Genomic DNA, 27,653 nt, shown 5'->3' with positions numbered 1-27,653 from the left:
CGTAAAAGTCAGATCAGTTATGAGTCAACCTTTCAGCGTTTCAGCCCATTGATGTCCACCATTTTGTGGTGCCAATAGACTAATGGTCAAATAAAATAAAACATGTACAAACAGAATAGATACTTTCAAGAGATACTTCTTGAAATAACCATGGATGACATTTTAACAGGACGTATTGGAAAACAGTTGTGCTTGCTTCATCCTATTATTTGTAAGGACAGGGCCATGATGTAACTGAAACAGAGACAACAGTGAAAACCTCTATCAGTGGAGGCTGCTGAGGGGAGGACGTCTCATAGTAATGGCTGGAACGGAGCGAATGGAATGGTATCGAACACAAACGTGGTTTCCATGTAGTTTATACCATTCCATTGACTCCATCCAGCCATTATTACGAGCTGTCCTCCCCTCAGCAGCGTCCACTCATCTCTTCTGCCATCCAAGTTAGCCTCACTCCTCCGTCTGGCTTGTTCCAGAACCACGTCCCCCTCACATGTTTCGTACATGACCCCTCTATACATAGCCATAGACAGGACAATGGGGATTCACAAAGGATGTTGTCATGAAACTGAAGCGAGTTACACTCATCAATCAAACAGGACTGCTCTAACGTCACACGCACGCACACAAATGGACGCACAAATGGTTAGTACAGTACATCCCTATAGACGTCCAATTAGTGTCAAGTATTGATTTATGGTTGACTCCGCTACGCTATAAGGCATCATTAAGCCAGTGAGATAACTCCACTGAGGATCTCCCTAACACCCACACTGGACCTCAAGGCTTTTAGCATGTTGATTCTGCCTGGGTTATAATGCATTGACATCAAAGAGGACACGGATGTAAATGGTAATTGTGTTATGTAGTACACTTTGACATTCCTATGTTGTGGATTTTCTCTGCTGTTTCACATACTGGGGGGGAGATCTTAGCCAAAACAGAAGCACATGGATAGAACACTGGTATATTTTAAGGAACTATTCCAATGGTATCTCAACTACTACTATTAGCGATATAAAGCTATTCTTTGCCTGGTACATACCGTACGCATATACCCCTATGGAGACGAGCTAATCATCCTAATGCCTGTCAGAAAGTCCTATGAATACATGAATTACTATCTGCCGGTTTGATTTCCTATTCCTGGAATTGACTGGTTATCCGACCGGATGACACAAGTCAAACATGCTCCCTACTTCAAGTCTATTAAAACAGGGCCAAAGTATATATTTGTCTCATAAACACACATGATTTCTCACAGGAGCCAAGCACTTGGATCGGCTACCATGTGATGAAAGCATATTCCCTTAAACCACAATTTTTAGATCCTCCTGCTATGGCGGGCGTGTTAGTGGTAACCAATCACCCTGCACTGCGGAGAGAGATAGCTAGAGGATGACTGACCAGCACAGCAACGTCCAAAAATAAATCTGGGTTTTACCCGCTCTTGACTATAAATACAGGTCAGATACCCTACACCTGAGATCACCTGAAACCTGACACTCGTTTAACACAGCGAACGTGGGATAATGTCCTCATTTATCACTGGGGATAAGTGCGTACCACACGTAAAGCTAAATTAATTGTTAGAACCTTCGTAGGAGCATCGTTAAATCTCAGAGCTGTTTCCCAAAACCATTATTAATGTTGGACTTGAAAACCCTCGTAATCTAACGCCTGCCTCGGACCACTCGTAGAACAGCAAAGTGCATTGTTAGAGGCTTTTTTGCGTTCCCGCATCACTTTATACACAGGATCTCCGGTAATTAGAATAAGCCACCTTAATATTTGTAGCCGTAGGTGGTGATATCTCTCTAAGAACTGATCCGTTGTCAGTATTGTGGAATAATTATAATGTTAAGGAACGATTTTAATGTAGAAAGCTGATCCGAGAGCAGCGCTCCCTTTCTTTTGATCCTATCAGTATTGGCACATGTGCTAACGATGCACTTAGTGACCGTTCTCTCTACGTGGTGTTTTGGGAAACGCGGGTTACATCTTCAGCCGTTGTAGGGAAACGTGTGTTACATCTTCAGCCGTTGTAGGGAAACGCGTGTTACATCTTCAGCCATTGTAGGGAAACGTGTGTTACATCTTCAGCCGTTGTAGGGAAACGCGGTTACATCTTCAGCCGTTGTAGGGAAACGCGTGTTGCGTCTTCAGCCGTTGTAGGGAAACTGGTGTTACATCTTCGGACGTTGTAGGAAAGATGCATATTTTAAACAATCCTAATCCTAAATTCCAATGCTATCTGGAAACTGGGCCCTGGGCTGTCAGTAAGACAGAAAGACATACAAGCGTTCTGATGCCATAAAAACGCTGACTAAACCAGACTCCATGAGAGTCCCAAAATAAATCCTCCTTTTTTTGTTTCCCAGTAAGAGAAAGAGGGATGAAGGGAAGGAGTGAGAGAGAGGTCAAACACAAGGACATCTCAAAAGAGCAACATTTCTCCAGAAGCCTAAAAGCTTTTTCCTCTACATCGCTGGCACGTTCCTCTGTTTAATTAGCGATATCAACCGATTTCAATGATTATAACGTTTACAAATTACTTACTGGGTAAAATGCCATAATCTTCCAGCAGATTATCATCTGTTTGCGTTTCAACATTGCTATCTTAAAAGCAGAGTTGATTTCACTCATTTTATTTTCCTATATCAATTCCCCTTCCATAGAAGGCCACCTACTGTATGATTAGTCAGCAGTATGTTTTCACCAACTCCACATGGCAGGAATGGGTGGCTCTTGTTCTCTTCCTTGAGGAGTATTAACTCTGTAATCTCTGATATGCGGGGCAGCGGTGCCTTCATCTGGCTCTAGGGATAGGAGGGGGAGGTTGAGGTGGCGGGTGGGCGTCAGGAAAAGTCTATGGGGGGGACAGTATGTGTGGGTATGCATGGCTCAGTGGCTATATTGAGCTGAGCCAGGGCCGCAAATGGATCAAAGAGACCACTGGATCGGCCTCAAGCACTTGGTCACAATGTTTCTACTGAGTACGCTCACAGTCGGAGAGCATTCCAGGCGAAATAACTAAGTCATATCAGATCGGAAAAACCAAGCTGACTTCATGCATACTTAACAATCCCACATCCTCGTGGAATCATGCTTCCTTTCGCAATTTTACATTTTATTAATTTAGCAGACGCTCTTGTCCAGAGCGTCTTACAGGAGCATCTAGGGTCAAGTGCCTTGCTAAAGGGCACATCGACGGATCCCTCACCTAGATACCTCGAGATTTGAACCATCGACCCCTCGGTCACCGACCCAATCAGCTTCATCTGACAACTCTATACTTCTTGAACACGTTTAGAAGACTCTTGCTGTAATTCCTGTCCTGTTTTACATGGTAAAACAACCTAGTCGTACAGTACACGCAAGCAAAAGCTGTATAAAGCTGAAAAGGCAATCTACTGTCAACACAGTCAATTTACCATTCAGCCTCTCATTCATCCAGTACATATAGTATCTCTCTCTCTCTCTACATATCTCTCGAAGTGTCTTTGTGTGTCTCACTCAAATCAATCATGTGACAATGAATGTCAGTCCACCTTTACATATTGTAACACACTGAAAGGCTATGAAGGTTGTAAAGACTGGCTTACTTACTGTAATGCTCTCTATGCCTTTAGCACGACCGTGTACCTCGGACAATACAATCCCACAGATAATGTTGAAGAGCCTTGAAATCCCCTGGGAGCCAGCAGCAGGATCCTTTCGCCCGGCCGTTACCAAAGGAAACGAAAAAAAACCCTGGGAGGTGATTCAGTGAGGGTTGGAGACCGGCTCCAACAGTGTTGCGATCAGCTCAGCTCTGTGGGGCCTAGTGGACAGTGACAGCTGATTTTATTTTAGATGCCCCCCCTTCCTAAAAGACAGAGCTCAGGAGGGGTAGGGGGGTTTTTTTAGATGAGGTACCCTACATGCCTTTTACCTTAAGTCACACGGACCTAACGGAACAGACGTCCTACACTGAGACCTCGAAACCGGACCCACATCCCTCGTTTCTCCGAGAGGAGGGGAAAAGACGAAGGGGTGGGGGGTAATCAACCCAATGAGAGGACCAACCCAAATAACTTCATACAGGTCCCCAAATCCAGAAATATTGACAACGATGATTCACCATTCTTTTAATATCTTTGATGATGAAATGTGTGAAACCACCCTAGGCTCCCTTTTAAGAGCCACAGGCAGCAGGACTTTTTACATGCCAGAAATGAAAAGTAGAAAGTGAAGGGGACTGAGTAGAGGGCAGACACTTGAGGTTCAGGGATCTCCCTTGGCTGCCCGGGCCCAGATGGGGAACAGGGATACCAGATGGGCAGGAGTCCCCTCTGAGACCACACCAGAGCCGCCTGTCATAGCTCGCCCTGATGCATCAGCCATGATCATGGCATTTACAACAATCCCTCTCATATCTTAGTGCGTGTGCGTGTGCGTGTGTGTGTGTGTGTGTGTGTGGTACCGGGCCTGTCTAAGTGACTGAGTGACACTGCTCCCTCTGTGCCATCAAAGCTCATTATTAAAGCCACTTGTGTTCTGGGAATCATTGAAAACATTTCCAGGAACCGTTACATAAGTGCATGCCTTAAAGCTAGAATCCTTAGTTGCTAGATCCATTTTTGGACTTAATGATTCCCATTGATTCCTGAAGAATATCTTATAAATGCCTCATGAGCTTCGTTCAACTGTCACACTCCATCAGAACTCGAAATAGCTTGCTTAACTCCAATGTTTATAAAACAACATAAATGTAAACAAACACTGTAGAGATTCAAAACATGGTTAAAACTATACATTTGCTATCATGAATTTGAGAGCGGTTAAATTTCTCCAGCCCCAGAACTTAGCTTTTTAGCTAAACAGGGACGGGGTGTGTGTTTTGTTATTGTTTCAATTAAGGATTCTATCTTAAGAACACACGTAAAGGAAATACAAGATTTGGTGACTGGAAACTTGGCCCTTTACGTGACATACAAGTATCATTCAATAATTTATCATTGAACTGACATCATGTCGCAGTTAAAAGGCAATTCCGCCACTTTTCAACCTCATATTCATCATCTCCAGCACCAAACCAGTGTTTACATACAGTGGGGTCCAAAATATTTGACGCCCTTGACAAAGATGAGCAATAATGACTGTATAAAATAAATAATTCAAATACTGAGCTATTTTGTACGCACCTAAAAAATGAAGGTAGAGGTCAAAATGATTGACACCATTGAAGATTCTTATCAATAAGGAAGTAAAAAGTGTAGTATTTGGGCCCATGTTCCTAGCACGCAATGACTCTACAAACTTGTTGGATGCATTTGCATTTCGTTTTGGTTGTGTTTCAGATTATTTTGTGTCCAATAGAAATGCATGGTAAATAATGTATTGTTTCATTTTGAAGTCCCTTTTATTGTAAATACGAATATAATATGTTTCTAAACACTACTACATTCATGTGGATGCAACAATGACTACGGATAATCCTGAATGAATTGTGAATAATGATGAGTGAGAAAGTTACAGAGTGTCAAAGGTCATACCCCCAAGACATGCTAACCTTCCCTGTTATTGGTAATGGCGAAGAGGTTAGCATGTCTTGGGGATATGGTCTTTGACCCTCTGTAACGTTCTCACTAACCTGCAGAAAGAGAAAGGGAGACAGCATGAAAGAGGAGAGTAAACTCTGCCCAACAAGAGCGAGCCCCCCTTAAGCCATTGACCTTGTGAGAGTAGCTTCACCACGCTAACTTCTCATTCAGGCCATCTATCAAAGACTGATTAGGATTAGCTTGCTCAAGGCATCAATGTGCAGACCCTGACATATCTTGACATTCTACCCAGGGTACTCCTGGTTCTGTTCAGAAAACCTCCAGGTATTGTATAGTTCACTAAATTCAAATAGATAGCAGTGATTGTTGTTTTCTGCCCTGCAGTGTGTACCATAGGAGGCTATTGGGAGGAGCTATAGGAGGATGGGCTCATTGTAATGGCTGGAATGGAATTAATGGAACAGTATCAAACACATCAAACACATGGAAAACACGTTTGACTCCATTCCATAAATTCCATTCCAGCCATTACAATGATCCCTTCCTCCTACAGCTCCTCCCACCAGCCTCCTCTGGTGCATAATGTACCCCCAGAGTCAGACAAAGCAGTGCATCAACTAAAGAAAAGCCTGGTTATCTCTGCTGTAGGAACCTGTTCCGTGCTGATAATCCCTCTGAAATTGCACATGGATTTCCTGTTCCTGGAGTGTAAACAAATTTGCCCAGAATATCTGATGTCATAGACAACATCCCCTGGCACTTTATCAGCTATCTAACGCCTGCGGGCCTTCAAAGGGTTAATAATGAACGCATTTCACAAATTCTGGAAACTTCTTTTGCTAAATCATAGTAGAAGTGTATGCAAATTCTCTGGCAAGGCTTATTTTCAGGTCACTGTTTAGACGATAGATAATCACAGTTTATTTTGTGTGCTGCCTGTCTAGATAGAGACTGTTGTCCCTCAAAGCACCCTAGCCCTCTGGTTCTGTTTGAGTATTGTGCTTAATGGAAGTTAATGGGAGGAAGTTAACTTTTGCCATTTAGAGAAGCCCTAAGAGAAACACTGTGGATTGAAACGTGTCAATCTGAGTGACAGGAGCTTCGATTTTCCTGAGGCTAAAATCTCCTCCAATAACCTTCATGGGTAAAATCCACAAACAAATTTGCCTCGTTTAACAAAAATTAAGTGGTGCTTTTCTCAACGGAGCGTATCCCCTGATATTATAAAATAATATCACTACAACTGTGAATATGACATCCCATTTAAAAAATATTGTGTTGTTTGGACCCACAGGTGTGGGCGATATAAACCAGACCCAGAATCCAGTGGGATATACAAAAGGGAGATATTGTAACCAAGGTTGTCTATTTAAAAGACAAAAGCATGCTGGTTCGGAGGTGAGGTGAGTGCTTGTTTAAAGCACAAAGTGCAGTGTGTCGTTCACAGGTCTTTATTTAACACGGTGGCTTTGGGCAAACAGCTCCTTTACCGCCTCTGTCACTCACTGTGAGATGTAAATCACATGATGCTGTCACTGACATGACACTGTCAATCGGTCAGCTCTCACAAACCCTCATCACTTACACCAACGCCGGTCCGCAAAGGCCACAGTGTCTTCCAACTTTAGCCACCACAGTGATTTAGGGCTGGTTAACCATTTCACATGACCGACATGTGACATTTGAGAATAAATAAAAAAATCTGGAAATTCAACTGCTGTGTATAGGTTGTTACTGAAACCACAACAACAACTAGGAGTAATGACGCGTGTGTGTCTATATGTGTGTGTGTGTGTGTGAGTGAGTGAGTGAGTGAGTGAGTGAGTGAGTGAGTGAGTGAGTGAGTGAGTGAGTGAGTGAGTGAGTGAGTGAGTGAGTGAAACACACAGTCCATTATTCCTCTGAGCCTTTCCCCACCCACTGTCTCTCTCTCTCGCTTTCTGTCACTCACTCACTCACTCACTCACTCACTCACTCACTCACTCACTCACTCACTCACTCACTCACTCACTCACTCACTCACTCACTCACTCACTCACTCACTCACTCACTCACACACTCACTCACTCACTCACTCACTCACACACACACACACACACACACACACACACAGAAGCACCTCAACATGACCCCAATGTCACACACTCAAGCACTATCTCACTCAGGTCATGTCCTCTGCCTTCACACGTGTAAATCATTTAAATGGAGTGAAACAGGGAAATGTGTATTTGTGGATGATTTCCAATTACAGAAACATACATCTGAGAACCATTTTAAATACTGCACCTTTTTAGATGGAGAATACTGCACATTCCCCACGGCTACTCTGTACAGCCAGTGTTATCAGTTTCAGTGGAAAAGGGAAAACCCACAATGCAGCCACTCAGCAACTTCGCCTATCACAGTAATAGAAACACTGTTTGTGTATCTAGGGTTGTTCATTTTCTACCTCAGATGGTACTCAATTCCCAGAGTTGATTTGATCCCACACAGGACAATACAGCACATTCTCAACACACAAGCTCATCTTCAGATTTCTCTCTCAAATACACGTAACCAATATCACATTATGTAGCTACTATGTGGATTTGAAGTAATTCTTTGAAAGTTGTGAAACCTGATTTCTGATGGAACAAAAGTCCTGGAGGAGGAAGTAAGGCAGTGCGTAATACTGCAGTCATGGCCTACTTACAGAGGCTGGGGTCTTGAGTTGAGGCCATGTTCTCACCAGCTGATGGGTCGCTCTTCTGGTCCAGCTGGTAGTTACTGGCTGGGGCTCCTCTGGATGTGCTGGACTGTACGGCTCTCACTTCCTGGTTAGGGAAAGAGAGGGAGGGAGGGAGGAGAGAGAGAGGGAGAGAGAGGAGGGGGAGGTGAGCGTATTATCACAGGAAGCACCTGTGCTTTCCCAGAAGGGGGTGGAGATTGAGGTACAGGTCATAGCTCAATCGGCACACACACACAGGCTGGTATGCACACACACACACACACACACACACACATGCCCATACACACACACACACACACACACACACACACACACATGCCCATACACACACACACACACACACACACACACACACTACCAGTCTGAAAAATGATCCACCCAGTGAGTGTTAGGTGTCATTGAACCCCTGGACACCAGTGGAACATTATCGATGGTAGCGAGGATGTCTGTGTCTGTTGACTGGATGGCAAACAAACCTCTGAACTTACAGCGCAAACACTGATGACCTTGACTGGAATGTGCAAAACAGGCATCGACTGGAAAGTTACAGCAAACAAAACACTCCAGTGAATTTTAATTGGCAAATTCTTAGTGTGTGTAGCAGCTTAAGGCTCCACCCTTCAACAGAATTGTATGTTACACAACTAGCGTGTTAGACAAAATGCAATATTATAATGCCAAACGTGTCTCGTTGTTAGTGGCATATCCTTGAGGCATATAATCTTGTGTTTCCTGAAGTGTTTTTTTTGTTGTTGTCAAATGTAGAAACTAGTAGACGAAGCACGCCTAGTTTTCTTGCAAATCAGTACTGTCTGGAACAAACAAACCTATGTGTTGTTTTCCAAGAACTATTTGCAAATCAAATGTGTTCCCTGTGGTATTTAATCTACAGCTTCCCAGCGGGACCTGGGGAAGAGTGACAACAAGGAAACAACAACACAAGGACACAACAGACAATGCTCCCAAACACCTGCCACAATCAGAGAAACGCACCTGAGACAAATCTCGGACACACACACACACACACACACACACACACACACACAAAGACACAATGTATTTGAAGGGCATGTCCATGAGAGGAACAGCTTATGAGGTGTGTCAAGGTTGCAGGTCCAATACAGCGTGACCAGAGTTAACCTGTGGTCTGGGTTCTTCAATTGACTGAATGTGGGATTTAGTCCCTCACACTTCAAGCTTTGTCAACAGCAGCACAGTAGTAAACACCATGTAGCCGAACGCTCCATTCCGTAAAACTCTCCTCAGGAACGAGCTCCCAGCATCCCACTGGATCGTGCTACCATTTCTGTTGACGTCTCCCGTTATTTAATAATAGCAATAGTAAGTCTATGGCAGCACTGTGTGTTGCTCCGGAGATGTTTCAGAGCGTCGTTAGCGGCAATAGAACTGATGTTTGAACAGCATTTGTGTCTGTGAAGTTGGAATTGACGACATAGAGAGGACTGTGTGCTAATCTCTAGACGAGGGCTCCATTCAGTCTAATCCACAAGGGGATTTTGGAGTTAAATCTCCTGTAAATAATAATGCTCCACTGCAAACATGTTGGCACAGGGAGTTTATTTGACTGTTTAAAAGAATCCAGTTGCACATTGCATCACAGCAAGCAAGTGGTGTATTCTAATTGATTTCATTGGATAGGGCCCGCAGTCATGTTACCGGGCAGACTGGGCTCGAGCCCCTCTGTGGCTATTCAGCTCTGAGGTCAGATGTCAACAAACAGGGCAGGATGTAGAACATCTTTATCAGTGGAGTGAGCATTTACATCACATAATATTGGCAGCAATTATATGACACGTTTCTAGACAAAACATATCATATCTCTAATGTGTATACGTATATGGTCATTCAGCAGTATACTCATGCATTTCCTCACCCATTCCCATTAAAATAGATCAAACGTTTTCTGGTTTTCTCCACTATCATGCCACAGCATTTCCATTTCGGAAGAGGAATGGGGTCAGAGAAGACACAGACAGGAGGCCATTTCCCAGGGATCCCAGTTAGCCAGATCTTATCCTCCATATGTTCCCGTTGACCCTGCCACAGGTTCCCCGTCAGCCTTCCCATCCAGCCTGGGGAATTACTTCCCCTTATACGCTCCCCTTGACAGACTGACATCGTTAATAAGGTACGTGCTTCAGGAAATCTACCAGCCTCAGAGACAATCCGCAGGAAAAATAAATAACCCTTTTAAGGATGTCGCAGTAATGAAATCAGTGCCACCCGTCCATGACATTAATGCTGATGTGACAGCGTGCACAGTAAAACGCTGCGGCCGGTATCAGTGGAAACCATGGCGATGACATCAGTTTATTATATGGAGCTGCAGATTAGGAAGTGACATCGCGACCTGTTGTTTTCTGTCACCCGGGGGTGCACTCATGCACAACCATGCCTATTAAAATCTAGTAAAGTACATCATACAGCAACTATAGGTGATCTCTCTCTCTCGCGCTCTGTGTCTGTATAGAAAAAGGAGTTCTGGCTGAGGTGACGGACTAGAAGGGGTTGCTGAGGGAAATGGCAGCTCATATGTGACTGACTCACCACTTGGAGGGATGCTTTGTTTCAAATGATGCACACACAGACTCACATATACACACCACCAAGGCTGATTGCTCCTGGCTAGGAGGTCTAACGTTGTGAAAGCTGCCTTACTGCTTTCGTGGCACAACATGAAGTGACATGAGGATGACTCATCAGGATCAACAGTTGAAAGTCAAGACAGAGACATACCATTAGGCTGTAGGAGGCGTCTGCCTTGCTGCTGGTGGAGAACATCTCGTTTTTCTTCACTCGCCTTAAATCAATCCAACACTTTGTTAATCCATCCGATGTTTTGAGTTACAGCGTCACAAAACTTGCTTCACCTGAGCACGTACTGTACCTGAACAAGTTTGATTCCACTTTCTCCTCTTCGTGAAATAACAAAGCTTTAGTTTCTGGTTTAGAAGCTTTTGCTGAAACGGCAGATATTTCCCGTCTTTGAAGGTCACACAGAGGACCTTAACAGATTGCAGAGTGTCTCATCCAAACCTTGGCACGAGCTTCTCTTTCCATCTGAGTTGTTTGTTTGCATCCAATGCCATAAGCTCTCCTCACAATCCAAAAAGTTTGCCGTGAGAAATATTGTACAGTACAATTCTCTGTTGACTCTCACCATTATTAGGAAACACAGGCCACTGAGATCCACCCACTTATATTTCAAGCACTCTCAGGCCAACACAGTCACAAAAGAGTTGCAGCGAGGATAGAAAGATAGAGATGAGAGCGGGGAGAGCAAGAGATAAAGGGGGATACCTAGTCAGTTTTACAACTGAATGCATTCAACTGTAAGAGATAGTGAAGATAGCTGACAGTAGAAAGCCTAAATAGTATATTTGACCTTTCAGCTTCCCTATCAAATCGAAACATTTCAAGCAGACAATTAACAACAATGACACATGGTTTGATGCAAAAACCTAAGAAAGAAATTGAGAAACCTATCCAACCAAAAACATGGAGATCCAGAAAACCAGAGCCTACGCTTTCACTATGGTGAATCACCAAAACAATACAGAAATACACTACGTAAAAAGAAGGAACAGCACGTCAGAATTCAGCTCAATGTAATTGAAGAATCCATAGAATCTAACCACTTCTGGTAAAGTTGGAACACACTAAACAAACAACAACACGAATAGTTAATTATGCAAACGGAGATGTGTGGATAAACCACTTCTCCAATCTTTTTGACCCCATAACAAAGAACAAACAGCAAAGACATATACATGATCAATTCAAAATCTTTGAATCAGCTATTAAAGACTACCAGAACCCACTGGATTCTCCAATTACATTGAATGAACTACAGGACAAAATACAAATCCTCCAACCCAAAAAGGCCTGAGGTGTTGATGTTATCCTAAATTAAGTAATAGAAAACACAGACCACAAATTCCAACTGACTATACTTCAACTTGTTAACATCCTCACCTCTGGCATCTTACACAATATTTGGAACCAAAGACTGATTGCCTCAATCCACAAAAGTGGAGACAAATTCAACCCCAATAACTACCATGGGATATGCGTTAACAGCAACCTTGGGAAAATCCTATGCATCATCATTAACAGCAGACTCGTACATTTCCTCAGTGAAAACAATGTACTGAGCAAATGTCAAATGGGCTTTTTACTAAATTACCATACGACAGAACATGTATTCACCCTGCACACCCTAATTGACAAACAAACAAACCATAACAAAGACAACATCTTTTCATGCTTTGTTTATTTCAAAAAATTTGGCATGAAGGTCTGCTATATTATTACAAAAAATCTGCTATTTAATAATAAAACAGTGTTGGGGGGAAAACATTATAACATCCGTGTACACAAACAACAAATGTGTGAGACACACTTTTCTCTCAGATTACACAGATCCACAAAGAATTTGAAAAGAAATCCAATTTTGATAAACTCCCATATCTATTGGGTGAAATACGACAGTGTGCTGTCACAGCAGCAATATTTGTGACCTGTTGTCACAAGAAAAGGGCGACCAGTGAAAAACATAAATATGGGTTGTATTTACAGTGGTGTTTGTTCATTTATTTTCCCTTTTGTACTTGAACTATTTGCACATCGTTATAACACTGTACGTAGCCATAATATGATATTTGAGATGTCTCTATTCCTTTGAAACTTTTGTGAGTGTAATGTTTACTATTCATTTCTGATTGTTTATTCAACTTTTGTTCATTGTCTATTTAACATATGTTTCCCATGCCAATAAAGCCATTTGAATTGAACTGAGAGAGAGGTAGAGAGAGGGATACAGAAAGGGAGCAAGAGAGAGAAAACAGAGAGTGAGAGAGGAGACATACAGACAGGAACATAGTGGAGGGAAAGAGAGAGGCTGAGTAGAGAGAGAGTGTTGTGACGGAGTGGGCCCAGCTTGGCTGTGGCATCTCCAAGCAGGTTTGAGATGATTAGGAGCCTCTGTCTCGCTGGGCCAGCTGACACACACAGAGGAGCTAACCAGTACTGTGTGCCAGATGGCCAGACGGCCAGACAGACAGGCTGCAGAAGTGTCATATGTTGTATGGGTGGAGAGGACTATTCTAGGCACCAGGCGTTATTGTTGTAAACACCTCTCAGTCTAACACACTCATCACAACACAGTACACCAAACCCAGAAAAGCCTCAGCTACAGTGGGGGGTTAGTGATGATGTAACACTCCTCTGAGTGTAGGCTACTTTGCACTGGATTTATGGAGGGTGTAGGAAGTTCTCAGAAAAAATTGTCAATGTTGATATAACATGCATAATCATTTTTTCCACTGAACATTTTTTCCACTGAACATTTCTGAGAGAGACAGAGAGTCGGAAACTACAGAGAGTCAACATGAAAAAAAAGAGTGTGGTTCTGAAATGTGCTCATCGTGCTTCACCGTAGATGGGACTTGTCTATGAAGTACAGTGGCCTGCTTGTTAAAAGTCCCCAGAACCAACATCACTCTCTCTCTGTCTCTCTGTCTCTCTCTCTCTCTCACACACACACACACACTCTTTCTCGCTCTCTCTCACTCTTTCTCTCGCTCTCTCCCTCTCTCTCTCTCTCTCTCTCTCTCTCTGTCTCTCTGTCTCTCTGTCTCTCTCTCTCTCTCTCACACACACACACACTCTTTCTCGCTCTCTCTCACTCTTTCTCTCGCTCTCTCTCTCTCTGTCTCTGTCTCTCTGTCTCTCTGTCTCTCTCTCTCTCTCTCTCTCTCACACACACACACTCTTTCTCTCTCTCTCTCACTCTTTCTCTCGCTCTCTCTCTCTCTCGCTCTCTGCTGTGATGGCAGCAATATTTCACCCAATAGATATGGGAGTTTAACAAAACCAGGTTTGTTTTCTAATTCTTTGTGTATCTGTGTAATCTGAAGGAAATATGTTTCTCTAATATCATATATTGGGCAGAGGTTTAGGAAGTGCAGCTCAGTTTTCACCTAATTTTGTGGGCAGTGTGCACATAGCCTGTCTTCCCTTGAGAGTTTGCTCTGTTCTTTTGTTAATTCTTTCCAATATGTCTCTCTCTCTCTCTCTCTCTCTCTCTCTCTCATTCTCTCTCGTTCACTCTCTCTCTCTCTCTCTCTCTCTGACTAGGCCATTCTCTCTGTCTCATCCCACTGGGCCTATACGTAATGAATGCAAATCATGTTTCACTCCCTTTTATCAGGCTCCTCTGCCTCCTAATGTTTGCTGAGCGCTGCCAAACACCAACTCCATCCGACGCTATTTATACGTACGAGTGACGGATCTAAACCGGTATATCCAGAACCTTCTCCATTTCCAGTGACTTTGGACATAATAAGTGACAGTGACAGTGACTTTGGACATAATCAGGGGGCCCTGTGTTCATCAATGCAGATACAATGTTCTGGGGATATAGGCCTAGTCTATCTTTGTTTATATGGATATAGACAGGTGGAAGCAAAATAAACTAGCTGCGAGTGTGGGCTCAGTTTGACCAACAGTGCTGCTGTTAATGATTAAGCCGTCACTCCGAACACCGTTCGTCATCCAGTAAGTTATAAATAAAGCTTTAACAGGTTTGGAAAAAAAACAACATTTAATCTATTTCACCATGGCAACCATCACAGTAGCAGCCAGGTCTGTGTGAGGGGACGTTATGAATTACAGTGCTGTCTTTGTCTCAGAGCAATATCTACATAAATGATTAAACTGTAAGCCCTGTGGGTCGGGTGGTAATCCGTTGGCATGCACGCTCCGGTGCCGGTCTGGGTGTCATCATAATACCGTTGTAAAAAAAGAAAAGGGCCCTGAAACACACAATCATGCTGGTGGTGAAGATGAGGTATGACCATAATGAAGATGATTGGTGAACAATAGGAAAGGAATGCTCATTATATGCACATAACAGATAAGTACAAGATGAATGCTTTAGAAAGGGAAACCCCCAATCAAATTCCCTACCCGTAGTGTATCTAGAATAGAACCTGTTTTAGGTCAAGTCAATGGAAATGAAAAGCCAGGTGACGACGTGGCCTGGCCATTGGTTTAACTGTACAACAGATAAGTGCTGGTAATAATTGTAACGTCTAGCGTTCAGAGACCAATTCCTTTGTCATTGGGCCGTGTGGTTGGACTCCATTAAATGATTTGAATCAGTGAAACTGAGACGAGGTGGAAGTGTCTCATAGAGCTAATGGAATTTTACAAGTGAGCCATTGAGCCACTTTAGGCCGGGCCGGGCTGGACAAGAGAGGGCTGGAAGAATGGGTCAGAATGAAGGGGTTTTGGTATGGGTGTTAGTAAACTGTAGCCTCAATGTCAACATAACATTAACCATTTGGAGCTTTAAAAGAGGCTCTCAAAGCTGTTTGCCAAATACCACTTCCTGTCAACCAGGGCAGCCAATGAAATGACAGTAAACACAATTGACTAACCCCTAAATATAACAAGCATACACATGATGCTGTGTCAGGTGCCAAGTTACCTAGCTGAATATTCTGCATATGGGACACATTACATCATGTTCAAAGCCTCCATAAAAATGAAAGGACAATCATGCTCCCGAGTGGCGCAGCGGTCTAAGCCACTGCATCTCAGTGCTAGAGGCGTTACTACAGACCCGAGTTCGATTCCAGGCTGTGTCGCCATGATTGGGAGTCACTTGGGCGGCGCACAATTGGCCCAGTGTCGTCCGGGTTTGGCCGGGGTAGGCCGTCATTGTATATAAGAATTTGTTCTTATCTGACTTTCCTAGTTAAATAAAAGGTTAAATAAAAGAAATGCTTTTGTACATCCAACAGTACAGAGGTACGGTAGCTACTCAAGCTGTGAAAATCAACCCAAGCTCCCATGTACATTCCCAACTGCACGTGCCACCGTCTGAATGTGTGCAGACGTCTCACATTTAAGTGTCCAGCTGGCCTTCAGTATATGTCATATTTAAAGCCACCCATGACATCAAGCTTCATAAGTCACAGTGGGCTGTATATTTAGAGACTGGGTGTCCCTTGAAGTGGTGAAGTGAGGATGGGGAGTGGGCTATCTATCTCAGAAGCCCCCTAGGACCTCCAAAAACAAACTACCCGAGATGAACTCCCTGGTGAAATAACAGGACAATGACACAGGACGTGCCATGGTGTGGTGACATAGATTCTATCTCTGTGCCATGATGTGGTGACATAGATTCTATCTCTGTGCCATGGTGTGGTGACATAGATTCTATCTCTGTGCCATGGTGTGGTGACATAGATCCTATCTCTGTGCCATGGTGTGGTGACATAGATCCTATCTCTGTGCCATGGTGTGGTGACATAGATCCTATCTCTGTGCCATGGTGTGGTGACATAGATCCTATCTCTGTGGAGTGATACATGCTATATGACTTTTGTTCTATTTCTTCATTATAGACCTACCTGTTTAGGTGTGCAACTTCTAAGGATTGCTTTAGATTGCATTTGGATTACAGTGTTATCTGGGTTGTTAACTGGATTCATTCTGACATTCGTGATTTCTGGTTTTTGATTATTATTTGACATTTCTGCTGCACTGTTAGGAGCTAGTAACACAAGCCTTTCGCTGAACCCACTATAACATTTGCTAAACTATGTACAGTACGTGACCAATAAACTTTGATTTGATTAAACAGCAGTGACATTTATAAACACTTTAGTGTTTAGCGCTATTGTTTCTCATCTATAACAAATGCCATGTTTAATTCAAATCTAAATATCAGATGATAATGAAAACGTTGATATTGCTCCTCTATGATGTGCATTAAAACAACACATTAAAACAGCACTAATTATTAAGAAGAGGCAATATGGAGATGTCTCTATATTCACATTAAATGTGTATATGACTTGTGAATACATATATACAGCACCAGTCAAAAGTTTGGACACCTACTCATTCAAGGGTTTTTATTTATTTGTACTATTTTCTACATTCTAGAATAATAGTGAAGACATCAAAACTATGAAATAACACATCTGGAATCATGTAGTAACCAAAATAGTAGCGACGCTTTGCAGTAATGGCAGCTTTACACACTCTTGGCATTCTCTCAACCAGCTTCACCTGGAATGCTTTTCCAACAGTCTTGAAGGAGTTCCCACACATGCTGAGCACTTGTTGGCTGCTTTTCCTTCACTCTGTGGTCCAACTCATCCCAAACCATCTCAATTTGGTTGAGGTCGGCTGATTGTGGAGGCCAGGTCATCTGATGCAGCACTCCATCACTCTCCTTCTTGGTCAAATAGCCCTTTTTATTTTATTGAAATTTTTATTTCACCGTTATTTAACCAGGTAGGCTAGTTGAGAACAAGTTCTCATTTACAACTGCGACCTGGCCAAGATAAAGCAAAGCAGTGCGACACAAACAACAACACAGAGTTACACATGGAATAAACAAGCATACAGTCAATAACACAAATAGCCCTTACACAGCCTGGAGGTGTGTTGGGTCATTGCCCAGTTGAGAAACAAATGATAATCCCACTAAGCGCAAACCAGATGGAATGGCGTTTTGCTGCAGAATGTTGTGGTAGCCATGCTGGTCAAGTGTGCCTTGAATTCTACATAAATCACTGACAGTGTCACCAGCAAAGCACCCCATCACACCTCCTCCTCCAGGCTTCACAGTGGGAACCACATGCAGAGATTTGTATTTTATTTAACTAGACCAGTCAGTTAAGAACAAATTCTTATTTACAATGACTGCCTACTGGAGAACAGTGGGTTAACTGCCTTGTTCAGGGGCAGAATGACAGATTTTTACCTTGTCAGCTCGGGGATTCAATCCAGCAACCTTTCGGTTACTGGCCCAATGCGCTAACCACTAGGCTACTTGCCGCCCCTGCTGGAGATCATCCCTTCACTTACTCTGCATCTCACAAAGACACGGCGGTTAGAACCAAAAATCTCAAATTTGCACTCATCAGACCAAAGGACCAATTTCCACCGGTCTAATGTCCTTTGCTCATGTTTCTTGACCCAAGCAAGTCTCTTCTTCTTATTGGTGTCCTTTAGTAGTGGTTTCTTTGCAGCAATTTGACCATGAAGGCCTGACTCACGCAGTCTCCTCTGAACAGTTGATGTTGAGATGTGTCAGTTACTTGAACTCTGTGAAGCATTTATTTGGGCTGCAATTTCTGAGGCTGGTAACTCTAATGAACTTGTCCTCTGCAGCAGAGGTAAATCTGGGTCGTCCTTTCATGTGGCGGCTCTCATGAGAGCCAGTTTCATCATAGCGCTTGATGTTTTTTGCGACTGCACTTGAAGCAACTAAAAGTTCCTGAAATGTTCCGGATTGACTGACCTTCATGTTTTAAAATAATGATGGACTGTCGTTTCTCTTTACTTATTTGAGCTTTTCTTGCCATAATATGGACTTGGTCTTTTACCAAATAGGGATATCTTTTGTATACCATCCCTACCTTGTCACAACACAATTGATTGGCTCATACGCATTAAGAAGGAAAGAAATTCCACACATTCACTTTTAACAAGGTAGACCTGTTAGTTGAAGTGCATTCCAGGTGACTACCTCATGAAGCTGGTTCAGAGAATGCCAAGAGTGTGCAAAGCTGTCATCAAGGCAAAGGGTTGCTACTTTGAAGAATCTCAAATATAAATATATATATTTTGATTTGTTTAACACTTTTTTGGTTACTACATGATTCCATATGTATTATTTAATAGTTTTGATGTCTTCACTATTATTCTACAATGTAGAAAATAGTAAAAACAAAGAAAAACCCTTGAATGAGTAGGTGTGTCAAAACTTTTGACTGGTACTATATATATATATATAGTACCATATATATATATATATATTCTCACACGTCAATCCCTGAGGTAATCTCATTAGGATAGCATGATGACTAAGCTGAAGCAGGACTAATTGGTGTGTCTCCCAGACATTTGATTGCCCCCCTCTGGTTGGGACTGGTAAAGACATCTGATTCCACTGTCAACCAGTACAGGGACCCCATGTGTTTGTAAGTGTGTGCGTGTGTGTGTGCGGGCGGGCGTGCGCATGAGTGTTACACAACCAGGGTCAGACAGACCATGTAAACATAAGCAGAAGGGGGTCGGCTAGTCAGCTAGTCCACTCGAGCAAAAAAGGGGCTCTTCACTCTGAACATAAACTATTGCATCACTCCACATCTGTGGATAATGGAAACATAACCTGTCCTCCTCTACAGCGGAATCAGTGAAGTTATGGCACTACTTATAAGACCACCCGGCGATGATCCATCCTCCATTGTTATGTCTAACCTCACAATGACATCCCAGGTATTCCACTGTATAAATTATAAAATATCCCACCAAAGCTGACGTTTTATTAAATATGCATTACAACCCTACAGATAAGGCTAGAGACAGAATCATGTTTTAGAGTAAGCTGCAAACCTTTTCTTCTGTGATCTGTGAACACCGGCTCTGTGTTGAACTGACACAGGCTTTTGTTAGACGACTAAATCAGAGAGAAGAAGGTGACCTTCCCGTTGCCCGCGAATACTGTGTGGCTGATAATGTTATTAGAAGCCAGAGTGAAACAGAGACAAGTTAACAGTCAGATTATTGTGTTTCATTCAAGGTCTCCTTTAATTAAGTGTTCTAAAGGAAAATGAATCAAATATTAACATTCTGCTTTATTGTTTCTCAGGTCACCTTGCCCCAAAAGGGGACAGAATGAATCTGATTTGGGGGAACAAAAAGCACTTTAACACCACGGGCACACAGAACGAAAATTAAAAATGAGAATGAAATCTTCTTCGAAATTGAAAGGAACAGCAAATCGGATTAACATTCATTAAGAATCAAACGTCAAATAGAAAGGTCAGGTTGTATATGATTCAAAGGAAGAATTAGACAGTGACAAGTATCCGTGTTCTCAAAATTAAGATTCAAGATAATGACAGAAAGATCGGTTTCTCTACAAATTTTGGTCACGCAAAATAAAGGACGAATTCCAAATGGGTGTCGTAGAGTAAAAGTAAGGTTTTATCCTTCTTTCCTTGACTTGAATGATGACATAGAGGAAGGGTTGAGAGTCGTCATATTGGATCCCTATAGAAATACAAGCAGTTCAGCGTTAGTATATCACAGCGGTACAGTAGATAAACCACCATTGTATGGGGATTGGGGGCGGAAGGGTAGCCTATGCGGTTAAGAGCATTGGGCCAGTAACCAAAAAGTTGCTGGTTCAAATCCTCGAGCTGACTGAGTGAAAAATCAGCTCATGTCAAGGGAAGAAAATAATTCATCTTTGAAGCAAACTGTGTTAGAAGCAAATGTATCCTAAGTGTATTATAGAACAAGGTCCATTGGGGAATAGCCAAACTCTGTTCTTATCAGGATGTGTTTGGTTTATTATGGCTCTGTTCCACTCTGTCTCGCCACACTAGTCTAAATATACTTAACAAGGCTTAACTTTCCCTAAAATACAACATTTCACTCAGTACCAGATTAAGTTTTTACTGTGTATTGGAGACATGGCCAGTTATTCTGAGCCAAGGAATGTCTGTGAAAGATTGCATCTTTTGGACCTTTGGCATCAATGGTTCAGTGTTGTGGTTGCAGCAAACTACGGTACAGTCATCTGAGAAACATCTCACATTTCCTTTCACATCTTTAGTCACTCTCCTCTCCCCAAACACAACCTCCTCTTCCTTCCCATCTCTCTCTCTCTCTCTCTCTCTCTCTCTCTCTCTCTCTCTCTCTCTCTCTCTCTCTCTCTCTCTCTCTCTCTCTCTCTCTCTCTCTCTCTCTCAATGTAATCTTGTCAGTGAGGTCGCTTATACTAATTAATTAAAGAACAGTGAAGATAAAAACCCTCACAAAAAAACAACAACCCCCTCACTATTTCATTTTTTACACTTCTGCTCTTGTGGTTAAACTACTAAGAATGAGGCTTCTCAGCTGGCCTTTAATCAGTTCAGCTGACTTCACCTTCCTCTTTGTGATCTGAAGCAACACCAGAACCCACAGATCCACATAAGAAGACAGACAGACAGCAGGACCCAGTCCAGAACTCTGACTACGACAGGCATGATCCAGTTCCCTATAGATCCACGTCTCCACTCTGCCTGTGCTCCCATCCGATCTGAGGCAGGCTGGCAGTATCTAAAGGCCCTCCACTCCCGCGCTGTCAGCCACAGCCAGCATACCAATTACAGGGTTATTTTTAAAATACAGCTTAACCATAAAACCCCAGGAATAGGCCTTAAATAACACAGTGCGGAATAAGCCCCGTCGTCTGTGCATGGCACTGCACTGCACAGACAGCATGTGCCACCTACAGGTTTCAGCCCACAGTCGGCAGACTAGAGAGACACCATACTGCAGCTGTGCTGCCGCCTCAAGACCTCTAAAACCTACAGAGCTGGGACTACTGTATGTTTATTATGAGTAGGGCTCAGAGTTTTCCCTGACCATGAGCTAATTATGAACAACTGTGGGACCCAGTTAAGGTCATATGGTCAGGAACAAATCTAGAACCTAGTTATGGACTAGTCAGAGGTACTATGAGTCCCACAACTAAGCAATCAAAGCCAGCGAGCTCATTGAATTGATAAATAAGAAGTTAGTATCAGAATGGGTGATTAATAACCCACTGGTCTTAAATACATATAAAACTAAAAGCATTGTATTGGTAAACAAAAACAATTCTAAGACCTAAACCTCAACTGGAGTTGTACATAAAGGATGTGACCATTGAGCAAGTTGCGGAAGCTCAACTCCTAGGTAGTACATTGGATGGTCAATTATCATGGTCAAGTCATATTGAAAAATGTGTTGTGAAGATGGGGAGGAGTATGTCTGTTCTGAAAATACGTCATGTGTTTTTGACACAAAAATCAACTGTACAAGTTGTTCAGGCTCTGGTCTTGTCCCATCTTGATTACTGTCTGGTAATATGGTCAAGTGCAGCAAAGAAAGACCTAGCAAAGCTGCAGCTGGCTCAAAACAGATCAACACGCCTTGCCCTTAACTGCACATACAGAACTAACATCAACAACATGCATGATAGTCTTTCCTGGTTGAGGGTTGATGAGAGATGAACTGCTTCTCTTCTTGTTTTTATGAGAAGTATTACTGTAATGAAAATTCCAGATTGTCTCGCATAATCAAATAACATTCAGGGCAGACACCCATACATACCTCTCAAGACATGCCACCAGGGGTCTCTTCACATTCCCCAAGTCCAAAACGAATTCACGACAACGCACAGTATTATACAGAGCCATGATCGCATGGAACTCCCTTCCATCTCCAATTACTCAAGCAAACAGCAAAATGACCTTACAAAGTGGATAAAACAACATCAGGTGGAAAAATAAGGACTGTGAAATGATACACAACCTACACACACACATTATTCTTTAGTTGTACTGCTTGTATATCGTCGCATTCTACATTTGTGTGACTCTTCTTGTCTATCAGTGTATCAGTGCTTTGTTACTTGTCATGTTTTGTGTGGACTCCGGGAAGAAGTACCTGCTGCTTCGGCAAAAGCTAATGGGGATCCTAATAAACCAATAAACTCCGTCGGTGTATTGATCTGATTTATAAATAACTAAAGCTGCCTTCAGGGAGCTTGACACTGAGACATGGCCATTTCCTTTGTTTACAGCGTGATTACGTTCCCTTTACAACTCTCGAGAGGACGGTAATAACATGGCCGTGGCTGAGAAACATCAGTTGTGTATTTAGGCTACACTCCATAGACAGGAGGATGGACTAGAGATCAATACAGATCTCTCAGTGCCGCTAATGGGGAGACTTCACTAATTTCTTTCACTTTTGCTGTGCTCTTCATGCTATCTGCCGGTACCTTATAGATGCACTAAGGATATTATGATACTATTTGTATTATAGTTTTGATTAAACCAATAGAATCTGCGGTGGATCTTTGGCATTACGAACACATCATGGCCAGATTTGAGAAGAATATGGTTGGCATCATGACGGTGTTAAAACTAACTAAGAGAATAACTAGGTCAGATGGACCATTCGTTACTCAACGGTAGACATTTGGCTGTGGGACGCTTTCCCCAAAATGACCCACATTGCTTCCAAGTGTCTTAGATTTTCCTCTGAGAGCAGCCAGCTGCAATGTGATGGGAAACCAGGCGGTGAGCCGGTGAAACAATCGCACTCGACTTCAGCGAGAAAAAAAATTAGACGTAAGCACTTTTACCAGAGTCAAAAAACTTTGGGTAAACCCTTTGCCAAAGGCTGAATCATATTTCTCTGGCTTTTCAGTATATTTTTTAAAGATACCTTTTAAAACACTATTTGTCTAGAGAGAAGACGCTCCAAGTATCAGAGCATCATCATTCCTGTTCATGTCTTTGTAACAATACTCCTAACCCCTAGACAGTGGTATCCACTGCTCTTTGTAACAATACTCCTAACCCCTAGACAGTGGTGTCCACTGCTCTTTGTAACAATACTCCTAACCCCTAGACAGTGGTGTCCACTGCTCTTTGTAACAATACTCCTAACCCCTAGACAGTGGTGTCCACTGCTCTTTGTAACAATACTCCTAACCCCTAGACAGTGGTGTCCACTGCTCTTTGTAACAATACTCCTAACCCCTAGACAGTGGTGTCCACTGCTCTTTGTAACAATACTCCTGACCCCTAGACAGTGGTGTCCACTGCTCTTTGAAACATATTTTCTATCCCTGGTCATCTTGTTCTATCTTGACATTGAAACCATCAATCTTCCTAAACAGAGCATTTTCTAACTGTGTAAAAACCAGATGCAATAAAAAGAGGGGGCAAAATACTGAAACCAGGTGCTACGCCAGGGGTTTTCTATTTGTCAGTGATCACACGGAAGTCTTTCACAGGATCCCACCCTGAAACTGGAATAGACGTATTTATGGAATCAAGTGAGAGAAACAATAAGAACACAAAAACGAGCAGCAGAGCTGATGTTTTTAAAAAGTGTGATGCCATTGGTCACCAGACCTCCCTCTATCTACACTGATACTCTGCTCACCGTCGTTCAGACACTAGAGACAGATACATTACAACTGTGACAAAATCTGCAATGAACCTACTTTACTCAACTTACTTTTTGAACTTTACACAAAAGTTTTATTCAGTTTCTCACAGTAAATGTAGCACATAATTGTCCATCAGTTGGTTCCCTCCCAAACAGTCCATGGACAGAGCGCTTTGGGCCACAATAAGTTAGGGCACTGTTTGGCTAAAACATTCAATTCACATAAAGCTGTACTGCATAATAAACAAAGAAGTGTACTTACGGTGTTTGTTGCTCCTAGGGGCTTCTCAAACATCCTCTTCAAGCTACTCAGAGGGATGTCAAATCTCTCAATGGTCTTGGCAGCCTGGAGGTCCTCCCGGAGTACTTGGTCGTCCGTGCCGTCTGCCTGAGGGCCAGAGAGATACGGCGAGGAGGAGACGGACCCCGAGGTCACTAATGACTCGCCACTCACCACCTCCAACTCCTCTCCATTTCCTGATTGAATTTCCATTGTTGTGGAAACCGTATCCCCCCGTTCTTTCCTCTGGGCAGGAGCGTACAGGGGAAGTCTATTGTATGACTGGGAGGTAAAAGGGGGAGAAAGGAAGAGAGAAGAAGAGGGAGTATTGTGAGTGAGAGAAAGAGAGAACAAGGAGTATATGGGGCTCCGGTGCCTTTCCCTGCTCTGTTCGGACCCTGTGGCTGCTCTAGACACACCAGGCTGATAGACGGCACAGAGAGGCTGGCCTTCAGAGGAGGAAAAGGTTTTCCCAGTGACACACCGTTTTGGGTCTTGGACGCAGCTCACAGTAACGTCAGCTACATAGCTATGAGAAATAAATATTCACTTTAGAGAGAGACAGAGACAGAGACAGAGACAGACAGACAGACAGACAGACAGACAGACAGACAGACAGACAGACAGACAGACAGACAGACAGACAGACAGACAGACAGACAGACAGACAGACAGACAGACAGACAGACAGACAGACAGACAGACAGACAGACAGACAGACAGACAGACGGCCTACTTTATAAATGAAATATTACACTAATAGAAGTATTATAGCCTACCTTTCAGCTTAATCCTGAAGCAAGGAACTCCAGAACCCAGTTTAAACTGAACAGACCCCTTTCTCCCTCCCTTTGTCAGTACCAGCCAGGCCAGGCTGACAGGAAACAGTTGAGACCCAGGGTTGACAATGTCTCCACCCTCACACCGCCCAACCCCAGCCCTATCCTTGTCTGGCTCCAATTCTATTATTCCTGAACAAATCATGGAAGCTGTGTCACAATTAACCTCCCACCCCAGCCACCAGTGTGATGGTTGTTTTATTGTTCATTTCTTTAACACTTATTGCCCTTCCTTTCCTTGGGAGGGTTTTACTCCACTGGGCACGGCTAAAGGTTTGTTTGACGATTTAAACACATTTTTTCCTCTACTTACAACATTGGATCACAACTGTTCTACTATTTTTCTTTGTCCCCCTGTAACATTAATGTTATCTCTCATAGCTTTGCGTTGAATGTTTTTTTTGTGTCAAGACAAGGGCCCTTCAGTGTGGGGATTTCGGGCTGTGTGAGCATATGCTAACTGTACTGTAAGGTTTTGCTGGTTTTTCTGAATGAGTTTAAGCACCATGAGAAATGAATTGAATTACTTATGCATAGGTTGTGAAATCCGCCAAGGCAACTCTGTGGTCTCTCAGGTATGTCAAAAGCACTTTTTTAAGCAATAGGATTTCAAAGAGTACTTTGGCAACAGTCTCAGGTAGTAGTTGAATAGTTGAATATTGGAATGTATTTTAAAATACACTTAGAAAGTATTGGAAAATACTCAAATCCACTGACTCAAACACACTCCCATGCATTTGAAAATAGTATTTGAAATAAGTATTTGAAAATACTTTCAAACATTAGGCTATTTATAGCATAGCAAATTATAATAGCAAATGACTTCCAATAGAAGTAGTTGATTCGGGCCACATTATTAGAAAATAGTCAAATCCCAAAAAGTAGTTCAGCTCAGGGAATAAAGAGAAGGATACAACGGGATAGAGAGAGGGATAAAGATTGAGCGAGAGATCAGATCAGCTTAATGAGCGCGAGGCCATGACAGATGCATCTGACAGTACTGTGGGGATATAGTATGCAGCTTCATCTGAACCTGCGGCACATACATTATTTAGTGAAGGCCAAAGGTATGTGTGTCACTTTCAGATGGATCCTGTGTCCGCCTGGCACACTCGTCTTACAGGAGTTACAACGCTCACACAAACACATGCACACACGTACGCACACACACCGTCCTCTCCCACTCAAAGCGGATCAGAAGTAAAAAAATGGGCCTCATACTCTCCAGTCCTAAAGTCCCTTTCATTCCCATGGAAAACCCTTCAAATACAAAGACATAACTCAACATCTACATACCAGCCATGTCATGACAAGTAGGAATATCATTTGTTATCATGGAATGCAAAAAGTAGGGTGGGAGTGTATTTCTCTACAGAGAAGTTCTCCATTAAAAAAACACTGGATTGTTTATTTTGTATCCAAATAAAAGTTCTTATTTCTAAGCTTTCATTAGATTAAGATGGGCTTTTCCCAGCAGACTGAGAATTGCTGCATGCAGTACTAGACATGTGGGTAGGTATGAGCCATTCATGGATTTCTGGTCACACATAGTCACTCAGTATCAGATCTCTGTCTCACATACTCCAGTTACTGAGGTTTACTTCAGGCCTTGGTTTTCACACGTCGCCGAGACGGCAGGTGAGAAGGGACACTCTATCTAGTGAATAGTAGCCTATGTTTACACAATGTTTAACGGGGTGTTCTATTAGTTCAACAGCTACAACAGAGATGCACACGGCACTCAATGCTTTGGATATTATGTGACATTATCAAACATTTCCTTTTATATTATTTAGTTGTGTATATTTATAGTTGTTATTTATAATTGTTAAACAGTTGTTAAACAGTGTATTGACTTTTTTTTTTTATTGACTATACATCTTTAAACAAACGTCCATTTCATTTAGCTTCTAACAATGCTTGACCAAAAGAACAATGCATAAATGGTTATTGGAGATTCTTTTCCCCAACCGTTACACTGCTTCCCCCGTTCAATCTTTCGTCATGTTCTCTTGACAGCCGGATGGAATAGCTTAACGAAGGACTTCCCAGAAACCACCCTGAAGAGACAGATTGCAACATAGACCGTTGAGAGTTCAACATTTAAGTGAGGGAAAGCTTCATCTTGAAGTTTTGGAGGGGAATGACTAGGTTACAAGCAAAGAGCTATTAAACTTATCCTAAGCTTTGGGCCATAGTTAGCTTGTTTG

General features: G+C 42.6%; 1 protein-coding gene across 4 annotated transcripts in view; it reads right to left on the bottom strand.

The window, feature by feature from the left end:
* The window catches only part of LOC106574559 (xin actin-binding repeat-containing protein 2), a 45,000-nt gene extending 19,483 nt beyond the window's left edge, over positions 1-25,517 (bottom strand). Inside the window, exons 1-3 of one of the 4 annotated variants that reach the window (XM_014150531.2) lie at positions 25,384-25,517; positions 24,587-24,886; positions 8,239-8,359 (exon numbers count right to left, since the gene is read on the bottom strand). In XM_014150531.2, coding sequence (XP_014006006.2) covers positions 8,239-8,359; positions 24,587-24,817 — 352 coding nt within the window. In that variant the 5' untranslated portion in view covers positions 24,818-24,886; positions 25,384-25,517. Of the gene's footprint in view, positions 1-3,609; positions 3,839-8,238; positions 8,360-24,586; positions 25,052-25,383 lie in introns of those variants that run through there. The other 3 variants (XM_045697663.1, XM_014150530.2, XM_014150532.2) reach the window with 3 other exon arrangements.
* Between the last annotated feature and the right edge of the window lie 2,136 nt (positions 25,518-27,653).

This window comes from Salmo salar, chromosome ssa16 (genome assembly GCF_905237065.1).
Source record: "Salmo salar chromosome ssa16, Ssal_v3.1, whole genome shotgun sequence".
In the NCBI taxonomy this organism is placed as follows: Eukaryota; Metazoa; Chordata; class Actinopteri; order Salmoniformes; family Salmonidae; genus Salmo; species Salmo salar.
This window is presented reverse-complemented; position numbering and strand designations above follow the sequence as displayed.